The sequence below is a fragment of the Bos mutus genome, chromosome 5, assembly GCF_027580195.1.
Source record: "Bos mutus isolate GX-2022 chromosome 5, NWIPB_WYAK_1.1, whole genome shotgun sequence".
In the NCBI taxonomy this organism is placed as follows: Eukaryota; Metazoa; Chordata; class Mammalia; order Artiodactyla; family Bovidae; genus Bos; species Bos mutus.
Window position 1 is genome coordinate 47,660,374 of NC_091621.1, and position 17,508 is coordinate 47,677,881.

The window sequence follows — 17,508 nt, forward strand, 5'->3', positions numbered from 1 at the left end:
GTGCAATTGTCAGGATGTTGGCTCAGCCTGGGGATAAAGTACACACTCAGTCAGTTACATTTTAGACCCCATGGTACCCCTGGGGTCAATATTGGCTTTATAGAATTCTGCTGGCTTATCCAATTCCTAAATGACTGTAAGGGTTTTAAAAGAAACCATGGCTGTAAAAAGCCACAAGGAAACTATGCTACCCAGCCTTCACACAAAACATCTGGGTAAAGAAGGTTGAAAAGGAAATTACGTGTATACATATATTGTAGTTGTGATGGTACTAAATGGGTGTTCGTTTGGATGAATCAGGTTTTTCTCAAAGAAGGAATTCTGATGAAGCTGTCTCGGAAAGTCATGCAGCCCCGAATGTTTTTCCTGGTAAGTGGCCATGTGTGTTGCTGTTGAACCCAAGGCAGGGGTAATTGCTTAGTGAAAGGAGACCTTTGTTCAGGCCAGATAAGCTTGGCATGTTCAAATAGCAGTTTTAGTGGGATCTTTGATTGTCTGGAGTGCTTATTTGCATGTCAAGTATAGGAAACAAAGTCTTGTATGGTGCATAACTAGAAATTTACTTCCTTTTTGAATCTAGTTTGTTTCATGTCTGATTTGGAAAAATTGATTCTGTCGGTGTTTTGTTCTGGCAGATTATAGTTCCTTAGTGGGATTTAGAATTCAGAAAATGTCAAATTTCTTATAGAACTCGGAAAGACAGCGCATTTTCCAGAAGTTGCCTTCTAGTAATATTATAATAGAACATTCTAGGTGGTTCTGATTTTATAAGCAGAATCTAAGGATTTTATTGAGAGAGTTTGAAGCAAAGAGGTAATTTTGTTCCTTTATTCCTGTGTCTTATCAGTATCTTTGTAGATAAAATTTCTTGCTTTACTTTGTCCTATGAAATGTTTCTACTTTCAGTTTAATGATGCCCTGTTGTATACAACACCAGTGCAGTCTGGGATGTACAAACTGAACAACATGCTATCTTTGGCTGGAATGAAGGTCTGTGCGTCTGTTAGAAGATATATATATATTTTTTTAACCCAGATGTATTTAGAGAAAAATCCCTACAATGATCATTTTCTCATAATCCTTCTCTCTTCTGTCTCCATGCGTTGCTGTTCATGTGTTCACTTATTCATTTTTTCCCTCATATATTAATTTAGTTACAAGATATTTCCTGAGAACTGCTATAAACAAAACATGTTAATGACTTAGTGAAAAATACAAAGATGAATTGAAACAGGATTCTTTTGTCTCCACCTTTGCTCTAAACCCCCATGAGTTTAGCAACTAGTGGGGAAGCAAATACACTGCATGTCAACACCTATAAAATAGATGGTAATAAATAATCACTATAAAGGCACAAAATTTGTGGGAGCTCAGAAAATAAAGAACATGTAGCTTTTCATGGGACATGGTGGAGGGATAGTTGGCAGTGAGAAAAGAGGGAGACATGAGGAAGTCTTTCTGGAGGAAGAGCCAAGAATCTTAACAGAGTGGGTCACATCTGGCCACACTGAGATGTGGGGAAAGGCATTCTTGGTAGAGGGAATAGTGTGAGCAAAGGCCTGAAGATGGGAAAGTTGGGCCTTTGAGTATGTGGGTGTTTACATTCATCTGGAGCATAGAGCATATGAGGGAGAGCGCTGGGCAGTTTTAACTGCACGTCAGAGATGAGGTTTTCCATAGGAGATGTCTGCTCAGTTCGTTTTGCTTTCTTCCAGGTCAGAAAACCCACCCAAGAAGCATATCAAAATGAACTTAAGATCGAAAGTGTAGAACGTTCCTTCATCCTCTCAGCCAGGTACATTTTACAAATACGTATAAACATTTGCCAGTGTTACAGGCTCAGATACCTGCAACGTTTTTCACATTAAGGTTAACAACTAGACTTATTTTCCCCCCTTCTTTTCTCTCCTAATACCATGCAGTTTACTTTTTCTTTTTTAAATTTATTAATTTATTTGACTGCGCCAGGTCTTAATTGCGGCATGTGGGATCTAGTTCCCTTACCAGAGGAACCAGATCCCAGCCTCTCAGCATTAGGAACGAGGAGTATTAGCCACTGGACCATCAAGGGAGTCCCCCATGCAGTTTACTCTTGATTTACCATGTAGGGAGAATGTCTGAGAGCTGATGCAGTAGTATGCTAGAAGCACAAATATTAAAATGTTCCTCTGAATGGAGTAATAATGCTAAAAAGTGCTTTGCCAATCATTGTTTTTGAAGTGGGTATTTCAAATCCTTTTACAGTGATATGGAATGTTCTTAAAACATCTAGCACTTTATATTTTACAAGGAAGTTTTGTATAACATTCCAAGGTCATAACAAATCTATTGAGGTAGGTGTCATAAAAGTGAGGAAGACCAAGTTACAGAAAAATTGAATTGTTTTCTTAAGGCTGCATTGCTGGCAAAGTCAGGATATGAATAGAACTTTTTTTGGTTTTAAATCTGTTGTTACTATAATACCACTTTGCCTCCAATAGAAACCTACAGTGATTTGTGTGTACAGCGAAATATATGACCATAATGTAAATTAAGTGCTGAGGAAACCTGAAACTGTATGACTCATACAGGTACATTATTCAGGTTTGGCTAAGTGCCAGGAGTGGCTGTCTGGCAGGATTTGACTGGTGAAGGGAAAGACACCAACAGCTCTAGCTTGCTCTACTGCCAGATCTGGATAACAAGTCTGGGTGGCTCTCAGACTTCACCTTTGATGTAATCAAAATAGCAGCAAACCCTTACATGGTGCTTACTTTGTACTTGGGACTGTCTTGAGTACTTTCTGTGTATTAATTCATTAAATCTTCACAATAAATTTTTAGGTGAGTTACTACTATTATACCCATTTTATGGTGAAAAAAGTCAACCAGCTATTAAGTAGCAGAGCCAGTGGAGCTGAAATTTGGATCTGACACTAAAATTCATTCTTTTAACTGTTCTAATATTGCCTGTGTCCATGGATGTGAAGGCCTCAGACCAAATGTGCTGACTTCCCGAATCAGACCACAGGAACAGCTCCCTGGGTTGTGTCACTCTTCTGAAACAGAAAGGCCACTGCTGTCTGATACTAAATCTCAGGATGACAGGGGAAGACAAATTCTTGTATTCTGGGTTTGTCATGTGCTTCCCAGATGCTGGCTGGAGCAAGCAGAGCTCTGTCAAGGGAGCGAGTACTTGAAGCATCCTCCAGATCAGTATTTAAAATGCGAAAGTAGGGGACTTGCCTGGTTGCTCAGTGGTTAGGACTCCACACTTTCACTGCTCAGGGCCCAGGTTCAGTACCTGGTTGGGGAACTAAGATCCCATGAGCCGAGCAGTGCAGCCAATTTTTTTTTTTAAAGAAAGTGGGAAAAAAGCTTGATCACCTGGAACTGTGTGATTTTTCCCCTTTCTTTTCTTTCTTTCTTGAATTAGTACAAAAAATGCAAAGAACATCAAGTCCCTGTATATCAGGTTGCTGGCGAATACTTTAGCTTGGTTCTTAAAATAAAAAAATTTATTTTCAAAGATCCAAAGAGGAAATGCTTATAGGGAAGTTAAGTTTTCAATTGCACTTAAGTTTTCTAACTAAAATGTGCTTTGATAAACAAACATTCTGTTTATTAAAAATTAAACAATTCAGAAAATGATGGTCAGTCTTTCTTTCTTTGGTTGCCTATCAGTTAAATATCTAGATGTTGTGTGTTTTTTCAGATCTGGCTCCTAGAATGATCTAGTAAGATCACTGAATTTTTAAGTGTGATGGGAAACTATCCAAAGATTTAAGCCAAGAATTGGTGTGACCTCATTTTTCATGTTTAAAAAAGCACACTATCTGCTTTGTAGATGACAGGCCACCAGAGACTAGAGTAGAAGTTGGAAGACCGGTTAGGAGGCTGTCGATGGTGAGGTCTGGACTATGGTTAGACTGAGGTCTAGCCTTCAGTTAGATTTGATGGAGAAAGGGCAGTTAGGGATAGCCTCCCTCAAGTCCTGTGTCTGTCGAGTTATGAAGGGTAAGTAGGAGTTGGATAGCTTGGCAAAGAGAAAAGGAGGGGGCTCTTGGCCACTAGGAGTAGTGGGAACGAAGATCCTGAGGTGGAAGGCAGCATGGCGTGTTCGAAGAACTGAAAAGCCACTGCGTCTTGAACATAGCAAATGAGAGGAAGAGTGACCCGAGATAAACCTGAAGGGACGGGGAGAAAAGTTATGCAGAACTGTCTTGTGGATTTTGGTCTTTAGCCTAAGAGCCACAGGAAACCACGGAAAGATTATACAAAGGAATGATTTGATCATACTGGCTTTTTAAAAAGAATATCTGGTTACTCTGTGGAGAACAGTTTGAGAGGGAACTGAAGGCGGTGAGTAACGGGACAAAGGAAATGAGAGGCAGTAAGATTGAGTCTTTAGCCTGGACAACGTATCAGGTTGCTGCGATAGGTAACTGAGAGCTTTGGGGAGAAATCAGGAATTTAGGTTCAGATGTGAATGTGGAAGATCCCCTGGAGAAGGAAATGGTAACCTGCTCCAGTACTCTTGCCTGGAAAATGCCACAGACAGAGGAGCCTGGTGGGCTACAGTTCATGGGGTCGTAAAGAGTCGGGCACGACTGAGTGAGTGAGCGCAGGCTCACAGGTGCATATTGAATATGAGGTGCCTAAAAACCATCGGTCAGCACAGAGGTAGTTTATGCCAGGAGCTGGATGTCAGAAGGGAGACCAGACTAGAGGCATGTCCTGGGGAGTCATCAGTTTAGAGATGATGACCGAAGGTAGCAGACTGACTGGGAGTGCACAGGGAGACCACAGACTTCCCTGTTAAATCCTGTAATTTTTCCAGTCGCATGTTAGTCATCACCTCTGCAAAGCCTTCTCTGCGACCCAAATGAGGTAGTTTACTATTTCTGAATTATTTATCTACTTTACCCTTACTGTATTATATGGTAATTACTCGTTCTTAGGTCTCACCTCAGTTGGGTGTCAGCACTTGGAAGTGAAGGGTACTTTTGTGCCTGGTTCACAGCATCGTGCCTGGTCCATGGAAGGCTCCCAGTAAATGTTATCAAGTGAACTGAAATGATGGGGCCTTTGGACCCCAGAGTAGCATCCCACAGTTAACACAAGAAAGCCATAGTGTGGCAGGTCGAGCACACCAGAAATCCCTTCTATTGGAGAACTTTTTCCCTTAGAAATTCTTTCCAGTCAGTGGAGAAAAGGTGCTTGGTTGATGCAAATTTGCTTTCTGGCAATGTCCACATTCCATAAAGAAAAGAATACTTGGCTTAACTGTGTTTTCTTAGGAGGAAGATGCTGATTCTTCTCTTAACCATGTCACAAAAGCAGGGCTAGAATGTCTGCACTTGATGCTCGAGGCGAATGTGTGTGGTCTCTGAGACATGTTTTATCAAGAGCTGATAAACATTGTTTTGGCAAAAGCCCACACAAGAAAAAGCCAGGAATAACTAAACGAAAGAACAGCATATGTGACATGATTTGCAGTCGAATCACATTCCACATGCTCCCAGGGCTCCAGAAAAATCAGACAGCAATCCTCAAATTAGCCATCTGCCTCTCTGCTTTCTGTTACCTTTTCCAGTGAAAAGTTGGGGAAGGAGAGAAGGCAGGGGGGACAGTAATATTTTATGAATGTTTACCCGGAACCTGGACCTGTGATCTCATAGCATAACTCTTCAGAGGACAGGAACAGGAGCTAGAGATGGCCTGGTGGTGAAGGGTTCCATCCTTAGCCACACCTGAGTCTGATACCAGGTCACCATTTAACACAGCAGCCTGTTATCTAAGGCATCGCAAGTGATGCAGCGGTATAGAATCTGCCTGCCGATGCAAGAAATATGGGTTTGATCCCTGGGTCAGGAAGATCCGTTGGGAAGGAAATGGCAACCCATTCCAGTATTTTTGTCTGGAGAATCCTACGGACAGAGGAACCTGGTGGGCTCCAGTCCATGGGGTCACAGAGAGTCAGACAGGACTGAGCACTTGAGCATCCTGAGCATCATATTATCTAAAGCAAATTATCTAACTGTTCAAATCTTCACATTGCTTTTCTATAGATGGAGATGGTGTGTGAAATTGGGATTAGGGGAAAGAGATATTCCTCTGAGGATATGAGGTGTGATGGCATTTGCACAGAGAGCATTCAGCACAATTGGCAGATAATGTGGTAAATGTTAAATTAGCGGCAGCTAGTGAGACAGTGATGGTGGAATAGTAGAGGTAACAGGTGGGTTTTGTTTGGTTTAGAGAGATGGGGCTATTTCTATTTTATTCTGGTTCTGATATATAATGAAACTTTGAAAAATATACTAGTTTTAAAATTTTGTTTGTAAACTGGATGCCTTCCTTTTAATATCCGTATGAGTGCATTTTCTAAATGGTACTGAAGCCATTTAGTTGGAAGGTTCATTTCTGAGAATGATTATGGTGGGGAAGGTTAAAGTATCTCCTTGATGTGCTCTGGATTCATCAAAATATGCCTATTTGTATAATTTTTTATGATGGAATTTTTCCTTTTAAAGTCATTACTTAAAAGTTATGCACTTAAAAATAGAATGAGGACTACAACGAACCTGCATATTTGGTCACTAAGACTCAAAAAATTACCAAGGTTCTGCCACAGATTTTCCTTTTTTCTAAAAGTACTTTAAAACATATGGCAAATATCAGGTCATTTTACTTCTGCATACTTGAGTATGCTTCTCTTAAAAATAAGAAAATGCACATTTTCTTACACAGTAACATTCCCATTATTATAATGGATTTTTATTATGATAGAGTTTTACATTTATTATTAAATTCTCTTTTCTCTCTACAAAGACACACACATACACACACAATACCTAAAATGTGTCTCCCCTCCTGAGTTTGCAAAACAAATGCACCGATACTGGTAATGATTCTGAGTCACCATAGAATTTTTTTAGAGGGCCTCTTTGCAAAAACGTAGAACAAGAACGCATTTTTCTGAGCAGGCTGTCCCCCTATTTGGCCCATTTCTATCTATATCTGAGTCAGACATTCCTGATGAACTGAGGGTAAGAACAGAAAACGTGATGGACTGAATTGGTAGAGGAGCCCTAATAACCACTGAAGGCTCTCTACCTTATTAAACACTTCTTCAGCTTCTGTTTATGACACCAAAAATATGTTTCCTTTACTCTACTGCCCTTTCTAGAGTATTTAGTAACCTAAAAATATTTGGCATTCTGTGTTGTAAATTTGGATTTGAAACTTGATTCCTTGGAATATTTTTTAAAGCTAGGATTATATCTCAGGAAGCTCCTTGGTTATATAAGTAATTACAGTTATTAATTGCATGAATAGCCCTTAAATTGAACAAAAATACTTCCAAATTTAGGAGACTTCAAAAGCCATTCAGTTTTAGAAAGTGGTATCTTTGGAAAGAAGAAAAGTGTTGTGTTTGCTAAAATGCCATATGTTCTTTAAATGCCCGCTGGTTATTTGTGCCCAGAAACCTCCTAGTTGTTGCCTGTGACTCACATTGTTGGAGGGTGGTGGAATCTGTTGCCATGGCAGAAGGAAAAAAAGTAAGAAAAAGGCAAAGAATAAGAGCTGACATCTGGCTGATAGAACCTCTTTTGCCCCCAACAGTTCTGCCCCAGAAAGGGATGAATGGCTCGAAGCCATTTCCAGGTCAATAGAAGAGTATGCCAAGAAAAGAATCACATTCTGTCCTAGTCGGAGTCTTGATGAGGTATTGTTCTTTTCCTTCGCATGTTTTTTAAGTGCATTTCAAACCATTTTCACCTTAAAGAAACTTTTCCCAGGGGTTTAGAAAAGCAGCATATGCTTCACAGAAGGATTGGGTATGTGCATAATTTCAGAGCCTAAATGTTTATTCTATTACTGTCTCCCTACAAATCTAGGATAGTATATAGTGCATTCATATTTTTTCTGGTTATAAAACCTCACTGTAGAATATACGGTAGTATAGTTTGAGGAAGAAACTAATCAGCTGTCCTTGCACTACCACAGGCAATGGTAGTACAGTTTTGCACTAGAGGATTGTTGGAATGTAGCTCATCTTAATATCCTGAGAAGATGAAAAATACAATTGTTCCTATTTCATCCACATCCTTAATGATACCGTCAGAATTGTGAGCCGCCAGTGCAAAATAAAAAGATTTTAGCGGTAGCAGGCAGTGTGCCTAGAAATAATCAGAAGTCCTTCTTCTACAGGCTGACTCAGAAGATAAAGACGAGGTTAGTCCTCTTGGATCTAAGGCTCCCATCTGGATTCCTGATACCAGGGCCACCATGTGTATGATCTGCACCAGTGAATTTACTCTCACCTGGAGACGACATCACTGCCGGGCCTGCGGAAAGGTTGGAGAGGATCACACTCTCTTCCCTTGTGATTTTCAATAGCTCCACGCTGTACATGGTGAAGAAGTGTATTTCCCCTTGTAAACCATTGTAGGGTAGGGAGGAGAGAGATACTGACTCAAGACTGGTATCCCCCCCTAAACATTTAGCATGAGGCAATCTTGTTAGGAAACTTACTCCTTCTACCCCAAGATTACTTTAGGATGTCAATAGTAGAACATGTTCATTTAAAAAAAAACAAAAAACTAACAAATTGACAATTAAATAGATGCTCACATTTATAGGTAATTATTGAAACTACATTTGTCCCAAAACTACGTTCTTAACAGGAGGAAACTTTCAGTGTTGAAGTTACCCTTTGTGATGTTTCTAAGTTTTCATAACATGATCAGTAAAATGTGCATAGTAACAATGAAATCAGAGAGTGACTGTAAAGATTTAATGGATGTTATTTAGAGAGCATTTAATACAGGCCAGACACTAGGAAGAGGTACAGCAGAGGTATTCATGGTTGCAGCAGTGACAGTGATGATGGCACAGCTAACATAGCACTTACTACCCACCGGGCAGTGTCTAAACATTTGCACCTGTTAACTCCGTTAGTATATTATTATCTGTCATAAGCAATCAATGATAATCTGTGGCCTCTTCAAATGTGGTAGTGTGTGTGAGTTCACTACATTCCTCTACTGAGTTGTTATTGAGACCCAATGACTATGAACAGGTTTTGAAAAGTAGACTGGGCTATAAATTGTGACTGATGGTTTAGATACAAACGAGTCGGCAGTCCAGGTTTGATGCACGATACTGGATGCTTGGGGCTGGTGCACTGGGACGACCCAGAGGGAGGGTATGGGGAGGGAGGAGGGAGGAGGGTTTAGGATGGGGAACACAGGTATACCTGTGGCAGATTCATTTCGATGTTTGGCAAAACTAATACAATATTGTAAAGTTTAAAAATAAAATAAAATTAAAAAAAAAATAAAAATAAATGAAATGATTTAATTCCAATGTGTTTGCAGATTGTATGCCAAGCTTGTTCATCAAATAAGTATGGCTTAGATTACCTGAAAAATCAACCAGCAAGAGTATGTGAACACTGTTTCCAAGAACTGCAGAAATTAGGTAATGTATAAGTAAAGATTTAACTGAAAATTCCTTTATGCCCCAGACGGTTGCAAAAAACCTTCTAAAAGAATTGTCATAGGGCCTATTAGCAATATAATTGGTGATACTTCTCTCAAAATATTAAGTATCTTGCATTCTTAACTTAGTTAAGCTTTTTCTTTCTTTTTTTAAAATTTATTTATTTTTACTTGGAGGATAATGGCTTTACTGTTTTGTGTCAGTTACTGCTATACATCAACATGAATCAGCCATAGGTATACATATGTCCCCTCCCTCTTGAACCTCCTCCCATCTCCCACCCCTCTAGGTGTCACATAGCACTGGATAGTTAAGCTTTCTTCATTCGTATTTGTGATGATTCCAGGAAAGGTTGCACTGAAACTTTATTTTTATTCGGAAAAGGGTTTTGCTAAGGATTCTAATTGTAGAAATATAATCACAGGATGAAATGCTTAGAACAGTTACAAGGGAACTTTAGCTTCTAAGTAATTTTCAAGTTTCTAGTTTCACATCTATGTGTATTACAAATCATTTTTGTCAATCAGTCAAGTAGTTCTCTATAAAAACATACCAAGTGGCACTTTGTTAGCCTTATTCTATTCACTTGGACTGATGTGTGAGGTTTTAACCTACATCTAAATGTGCAGCTTTTTACCAGCTATAAAATGATGAGTTATATCTGCCTGCAGTTAAGATGAATGCAGCTCAGGTTTACATTTTGAGAAAAGATCCGTAGTTAAAATTCCTGAAACTTAGAGGATCTAAACTTTTAAAAGATGATCCTTCATGGCGATGAAGAAAAGCTTTTCATTAGCAGATGAGAGTGTCTAAGTGAATAAAACTGGTTGACATGCTATTTCAAAATCCATACATTAATAGAGGAATTGTTTGTTATTTTCTGTACACATTTTCCAAAAAGAAACACTCACCTGATCTTCTGCCAGCCTTATGTTCCTCCCTCTGTTCTCTGAGTATCTAATATAGGCTCAAACATTCAAAATCCATTGTTGAATACTCCTTTGTCACCCATTTGGTCAATAAATCTTGGCAAATTTATCTTTGAAAAATCTGTCCTGCTCTTGACTTTTGCATCTCCACCCTAACAAAGCCTTCGTTATCTTTCATATGACTGCTGTCCTACTTTGCTAACAGGTTTTTCTCTTGCAAATCCTTCCCCTTTCCTACTGTCAGATTTGGTTTTCTAAATTGAGTCTACTTCCCAGCCCAGAAGGCTTTTGATTTCCTACTGCCTAAAAGACAGTCCTTAGAACCAGTCCTCTTTTTTCTAGCTTCACCTCCAAATAGATGATCTAATTTCATATCTCTGTGCTTTTGCTTATGCTGACTTTTCTTCACAAAGTGTTCTTTCTCCTCTTTTTTGCTTGCCAGACTCCTACTTAATACCTTGATGCCAACTCAAAACTCATTCTTTTCCCAGCTTTCCTTGAACCTCTGCAGTCAAAATTAATTACTGCCTCCTCTTGCCTTATAGTCTCTTTTTGAAAATTTTATGTAATGTTATTTGGTCATGTATTAGATACTAAATGATGTTGTTAGTTTTTTTTTTTAAGTCAAGAGAGAAGTTTTTTCAATTTAGTTTTTTAAGTTGGTAGTACATGAACATGTTTCAGAATTCTAAAGGCATAAAGGGGCAATTCTTTCATATGGTTTGCAGTTGAAAAAAGTAAAAAATAGACAGTGAAAAGTCTTCCTCCCACTCAACTTCCACCCATTTGGTTTCCTTTCCCAGGGGCCTCAGTGACACAAGTCTCTTAAGTATCCTTCCATGGATATTTTGCACAACAGTGTTTATTGACTTGGATTAAATTGAATTGCAGAATGTTTACCGTTGGTTCCATAAGTGTACCTGGTTTGTTTTAGATCACCAGCACTCTCCTAAGTTTGGATCCCCTGGAAATCACAAATCTCCTTCCAGCGCCTTATCATCAGTCTTACATAGTATTCCATCAGGGAGGAAACAGAAAAAAATCCCAGCTGCTCTGAAAGAAGTAAGTGTTTCCATTAAACTTGCAACTTGATAGAGGCTGAATTATTCATACCCAGATAGTACTTTAGTTTTTCTCTCATAAAGGAAGATGCCATTTCCCACCACTGTTAAGACATGCATTTTAATACTGAAGATGGATGTGGCTTAGGCCTCCCTTATCTCCCTTATGACCTGAGTCATTTAGAAAATGAATGTTGAAAGGTTTGGAAAGCATTTTATAGCAGTGATAGAAAGTAAAGATAATTTGGACTTGGGTTGATTTTTAAAATTACTTTGAGGAGACCCCTTATCAGAGGGAAGAAGTCTATAAACTATTGGGGGGATTTTGTTAGCATTTACTCATCTGCATGGCTTATTTTTTCTTAGGCATTAGTAGGTTATATACAACTGATATAGTAGGTTGTTCACTGATAGTAGGTTGTTCTTCCTTCAACTTAACAGAAAAAATTTTTAAGTTTTAATAACCTACAAAGCTTGACCTGCCCCTGGAGTAAATCCATATGCATCACTGATATTCTGTCCCAGTTCCTCAAAGTCAAGTGTTAAATCAGCTGATGTCAAGAGATCAAATAGTTCTGCCTTTCTAGTCATTCCTATTTTGGTTAGTTTATTAATTGGTTTTGTGCCCAGGAAAGTAGCATTTTAAATTTTGTTCTCTTGCTTGTTTGCTGTCGAAGTGTTCCATCATGAAAAGTGGAAGAAAGGAACTCTAAAAATTTGACCAAGATCATGTTCCTTATGTAAAGCTGAGCATATTTTATCATGGTTGTTGAAACACTAGGAAGTGATTTATATAGCCAGTCTCATGAAATAGTAAGAATAGGATTTACAGTTCCATTTGCCAAGTTTCATGTGGAACTGGGTAAGCGGGCTAAGTGAATACCTCTTAACTCTTTTTCTTCGATCACACAGTTCCTGAATCTAAGTTTACATTCAAAAACTTTGAAGTTTTTAACCAACTGAAATAATTTTCAGTTCTTTGTAATTTTTCACTTCTCCATGTTGATGTCACTGTTTATAATTCTGACACGTGCTCCCCTCTTTAGTCAGAACTCCACAGAGTTTTTGGCTACAAAAAACTCTTTATGGGCTATAGACTAGACTCAACCTAATTCCAGTCCTCTTTTGTACATCTTTCTACCCAAGCATACAAACGGGCCTTCCACTTTCAAACCTCTGCTTTCTCCCCTGACTCCGCTGGTTCTCAGTGTCCTCCGGAGTGGCAGCAGCACCACCATGGAACTCACTAGAAATGCAGATTCTTGGGCCCAAGCTGTGTGGAATCAGAAACTTGAACAAGCATTCCCAGTGATTCAGGTGTATGTCTACTTAAGTTTGAAAACCATTGCTTTGTGCCTCTGTGGCCACACAGGGGAAATTCATTTTTCCGATTACATTCTATACAAGTCAAAGTAGTCTCCTTGGAAACCTGTGGTTTTTGTCTTTTGTTTTAAACGGGGGTGAAATTCACATAACATATAATTAACTGTTTAAAGATACACAATTCAGTGGTATTTGGTGTATTCACAGTGATGTGTAACTGCTGTATTGCTCCAGTTTCAAAACTTTTTCATTGCCTCATAAGAACACCCTGTGTTTGTTAAATAATCATTCCCCACCCCCACCCCTGACCCCCACCTCCTGGCAACTGTGAATCTGCTCGTGTCTGTTCTGGATCTGTCATGTAAAAGGCATCATGCAATATATGATCCTGAATGTTTGGCTTCTTTCGCTTAGCACAGTGTTTTTGAGATTCAGCCAAGTTATAGCATGAAAGTTTTGTGAATTAGGTGATTAAACTGGTTTAACACTAATTTTTCTTTTAAAAAGATAATAGAGGACTATGCATGATTATTCAATATTGTGATTAGTCTTATATGGCTATTAAATTAATTGTAAAATATTCCAAAAGAGCAATGTACACAATATTTCGGCAATGATAGTAACAGTTAACCTAAATATTTAGTATCAGTAGTATCAGTGTAACTGCATTTTAAGAGAAACCTCCTTTGAATGTAAATGTTGTAGTTTTCCTTTTTTTTAATTACTTGGTAGTCTTATATAAGATGTTATTTCTGTATACAGATTTACTTGCACTTAATAGACATTCTAATTTAACATTAGATATAAATTTTCCACTTGGGACTTTGCTGGCAGTCCAGTGGGTAAGACTCTGAGCTCCCAATGCAGGGAGCAGGGGTTTGATCCCTGTCCAGGGAACTAAGATTCCTACAAGCTGCATGATCCCCTCCCCCCAAAAATAGAATTTCCTGTTTACTTATCTGTTGATATAATTTGTAGAAATCCAGAGTTATCGCAGAAACAAAGTTAAAGGTTTAAGTAATTTTCCCTAACACCCCTAAAAGAGAGCAATAAACAACATATACTGTCCCCAAAACACGGCTTTAAAAAGGCATTTTTGTCATTTGAAATTATTATTCATCTCCTGGCAACCCAGAAAACCTAGTGGAACCCACTAAGAAACCTATACATGCAAGCACAGGTAAACTAGGTAAAATTCTGGAATTGCTTCTAAAAGGAAAGATTTTGTGCTCATGGTAATGGCAGTATTCAATCTGTACAGCAGCAGATTTTGAATATAAACAGCTTCATTCTTAAACACGATATTATCATGGTTATTGCTTTCAGCATCAATGATCAAAAACAATTTTGTTATTTTAAATTTTGGTTTTGTCTAAAAACTGTTAAACTGTGTATGGGGTTTGCTTATTTAGGTATCAGCAAACACAGAAGATTCCTCTATGAGTGGCTACTTGTACAGATCAAAGGGCAATAAAAAACCTTGGAAACACTTGTGGTTTGTCATAAAAAATAAAGTACTGTATACATATGCTGCAAGTGAGGTAAGATCTGAAATGTAAACATGAATAATTTGGAGTTTTATTTTATAGTGCCACCTAGAAATGATTAGTGTTTGCCTGGTCTATTTGTCTACACTTTTGCTTTACTTTCAGAGGGGGAGATATTACTGTTGTTTTTGACATGAACAGTGTCCTTGTTTTGTACCTAAAGATACTCAAAGATATTAGGAATTTTCCATAGTGTTAAAATGTTAAGTTTGGGGGATATCATGTGACTACTGACTACTTCACTAAAGGCAGAAGTTTGGTAAGACTGGGGTATGTCACCTTTCTGAGCTGTATTTTTTGCATCCATAAAATGAAAGTAATGTAATTACTCACTTCCCATGGTTGTAGGGAAATAACATGAAATCAGTGAATATGAACACATTGAAAACTGTCTGCTGCCATGTCTGTCTGATGGGTGGGGAGAGGGTGGCCCAATAAATATTGTTGAATAAATGAAAAGTGAATTAGTTGCTAGAATTACCATTGTTTTATATACGTGTGTTTGTTTGAAATTAAGTTAGAGCTTTTCAGATAAAAAGTTGCAGGTCTGAATTCTGTATCATTTTAGAAGTCCATCTTCCTTTGTGTCTTTGTAAATTTAGGACGTGGCAGCTTTGGAGAGTCAACCTTTACTAGGATTCACAGTTACTCAAGTCAAAGATGAGAATTCAGAGTCTAGAGTGTTTCAGTTACTGCACAAAAACATGCTATTTTATGTATTCAAAGCAGATGACGCTCACTCAGCTCAGAAGTAAGTAATTTAGGCTTTTTTTTTTTCATACATGAGATTTCAAATTGTTACTTTAAATGATTGATTTTAAAAATAACCTACTTCCAGGCATGTGATCAACAAAGAATATAAATCAGAGATCCCATTTAGAAAGATTTAACGTATTATTCAAACTCTTTAGAATTATTTTAAAGATAGGCAAGAGTATCTGGAATATTTTCAGGAAGCAGAGAGGAAAAGAAAATAGGTAGTTCTGTCCAAAATATTTTGTGTACACATGACCTCCAAGGAAGCAGCATGAAGCTGCTCTGCTGAAAGGAAGGGAAGCGGAGGTATTTGACCTCTCCTCCAAAGAGGAGAGTTTTCTCTTGAAACATTCTAGGATTTTGGCAATCCAGTGAGTCAGTCGTGCCATGGAACGGCAGGAGCTTAAACAGCTGCTTGCTAACTTACATCTTTGGGGAGAAGGTCAAACACATTAAGAGTCTCTTATGCTTCCCAGTGACTGAGTAGAAGGAAACATATATCATTTTAGATGGAAGGGGTTGAAATAGTCTCTTCAAAATTCTGAAAAGAATATTTATTTAGATGTCGTGAGATTGCTTGACATAGAGAAGAGTATCTCCGTGAAATTGAGGTCCTCTGTGAACAAAACAATTCAGTTCACCTCCCTTTCACTAGATTTTTATTTTGGCCTCACAAAATATGCATTTTTATTTTCACTAAGTGGTGCTCATGTTTTCTCACTAGGCTCTCAAAGTACATGCAAATCTAAAAGAATGCTTTAAATAAGGCTTGTCTTTTATTAAAGGTAGTTACAACTAATGTATCAGAATTAAACATGTTCCCCCTCAATAATAGTCAGATACTATATTACAAATACTCTATAAGCCTTTTTTTTCAGTCTATATTAGAGTTTCGAACCATATATAGCTGTTAAACCAAATGATTACTTCTGTACGGAAGAATAATTTAAAATTATGACACAGCTATTTTTTCTTTAAAAAATAGTTATTTGGATAAAATAGTAATTGCCTACAATTCTGTTAGATATTATATTTCTCATCATTTTCATTTGTGTTCATGATCAGCTGTTGAACTTTTGAATATGTATCTTTTCCTTATATAGTTGACAAAATAGAAATCCCTTCAAGAGAGTTGAATGTAGTTGGATGAAAAGAATCAGCTTAGTTGTTATTTAGAATTAATACAGACTAATTTATAAATTTCTCTTTGAGTTTATTAATATCACATGGGTTGCAATATTTTCACATTACAGAATATTAAAATGTGTTAATTTTAAGGAAAACTTTTGACTTTTAAAAAATCTTATTTATTATGGTATAACTTATATGCCATCTGCATTTTAAATTGACCACTAAAAAAAAATAAGAGATGCACTCTTCAGGTCAAATTTTGGTCCAAGTTACCAGATAAAGGGTAGTTTCATTCATACAGAATTCTCGTTTGCTATAGAAAAGATCTTAAATATACTGTTGGGTAATTGGATCCAAGGGAATAGCTGTGGTCTATAGTATTGTCTTACCGTATGTTGGGTGACTGCATTTTACAGGTCTAACAAATTTCTCTTCCAGGTGGATAGAAGCATTTCAAGAAGGCACAATACTGTAGTTGCGTTGGTTTCGTCTCGTGTGGTTCCAAAAGGGTGGAATTTCATCAGAATAAATGCAGTACAAACATTTTATATAAATGAACAATGCCAAGATGAATCCAACTAAAATCTTCATCAGAGAGATTATTTTATTAGGTATAAGGTAATTTTTTTAAAATGTTTGTTTTTCATGTATGTTATTTATTAAAATTTTAATGTTTACTTAATGGTCAGAGTTATTTCTGAGACTCACACTGTATTCTGAAGTACCTTTTTTTTAGAAACCAGAACACTTACCTTAATACCGTATTAACTGTTTGTGACACGGTCCCTCCTGTTTTCTCAGTGTGTTTTACAATGTTACTTTGTAACATTCTCACCAGTGGTATGAATTTCTATACAGTCTTTGGGTTGGAAATTATGATTAAACAGCTGATGAGAAAAATGTATGTCTTTGAATCCATACATTTAGATGAATTTTTTTTATCTTTTAATGGAAAAACATATGGCCAATTGCTACCTCAGTAACTGAAACAAAATTCCAGTAAATTGTCTAAAGTATTTCTACTGTTACGTACCTCTTGTGCCATGAGATAATGTTATATATCATCAAGGAATTACTGCAAAGGGATAGAATCTGAATTTTCACTTAACTCAATTGTGAGTAGGAAAAAGAATGTTTCCATTTTCAGGGTTACACAAATAATTAACTCTATGGCCTTTACATTAAGTCTAATCTTTAAAAAAGAAAAAAAAAACTACCATTTCAACACAAACATAAATGTATTATTTCTTTAAAAAGCAAAATATGGTGAGTA

At 37.4% G+C, this 17,508-nt stretch overlaps 1 protein-coding gene across 2 annotated transcripts in view; it reads left to right on the forward strand.

Annotated features, from left to right (window-relative positions):
- FGD6 (FYVE, RhoGEF and PH domain containing 6) overlaps positions 1-16,912 on the forward strand; it is a 103,281-nt gene extending 86,369 nt beyond the window's left edge. For both annotated transcript variants that reach the window (XM_005910266.3, XM_070370895.1), the window contains exons 12-21: positions 301-369; positions 907-990; positions 1,716-1,795; positions 7,608-7,710; positions 8,196-8,342; positions 9,365-9,467; positions 11,352-11,479; positions 14,214-14,342; positions 14,951-15,099; positions 16,674-16,912. In XM_005910266.3, the coding sequence (XP_005910328.2) occupies positions 301-369; positions 907-990; positions 1,716-1,795; positions 7,608-7,710; positions 8,196-8,342; positions 9,365-9,467; positions 11,352-11,479; positions 14,214-14,342; positions 14,951-15,099; positions 16,674-16,710 (1,029 nt within the window). In that variant the 3' untranslated portion in view covers positions 16,711-16,912. The remainder of the gene's footprint in view (positions 1-300; positions 370-906; positions 991-1,715; positions 1,796-7,607; positions 7,711-8,195; positions 8,343-9,364; positions 9,468-11,351; positions 11,480-14,213; positions 14,343-14,950; positions 15,100-16,673) is intronic.
- The last annotated feature ends 596 nt before the right edge of the window (positions 16,913-17,508 follow it).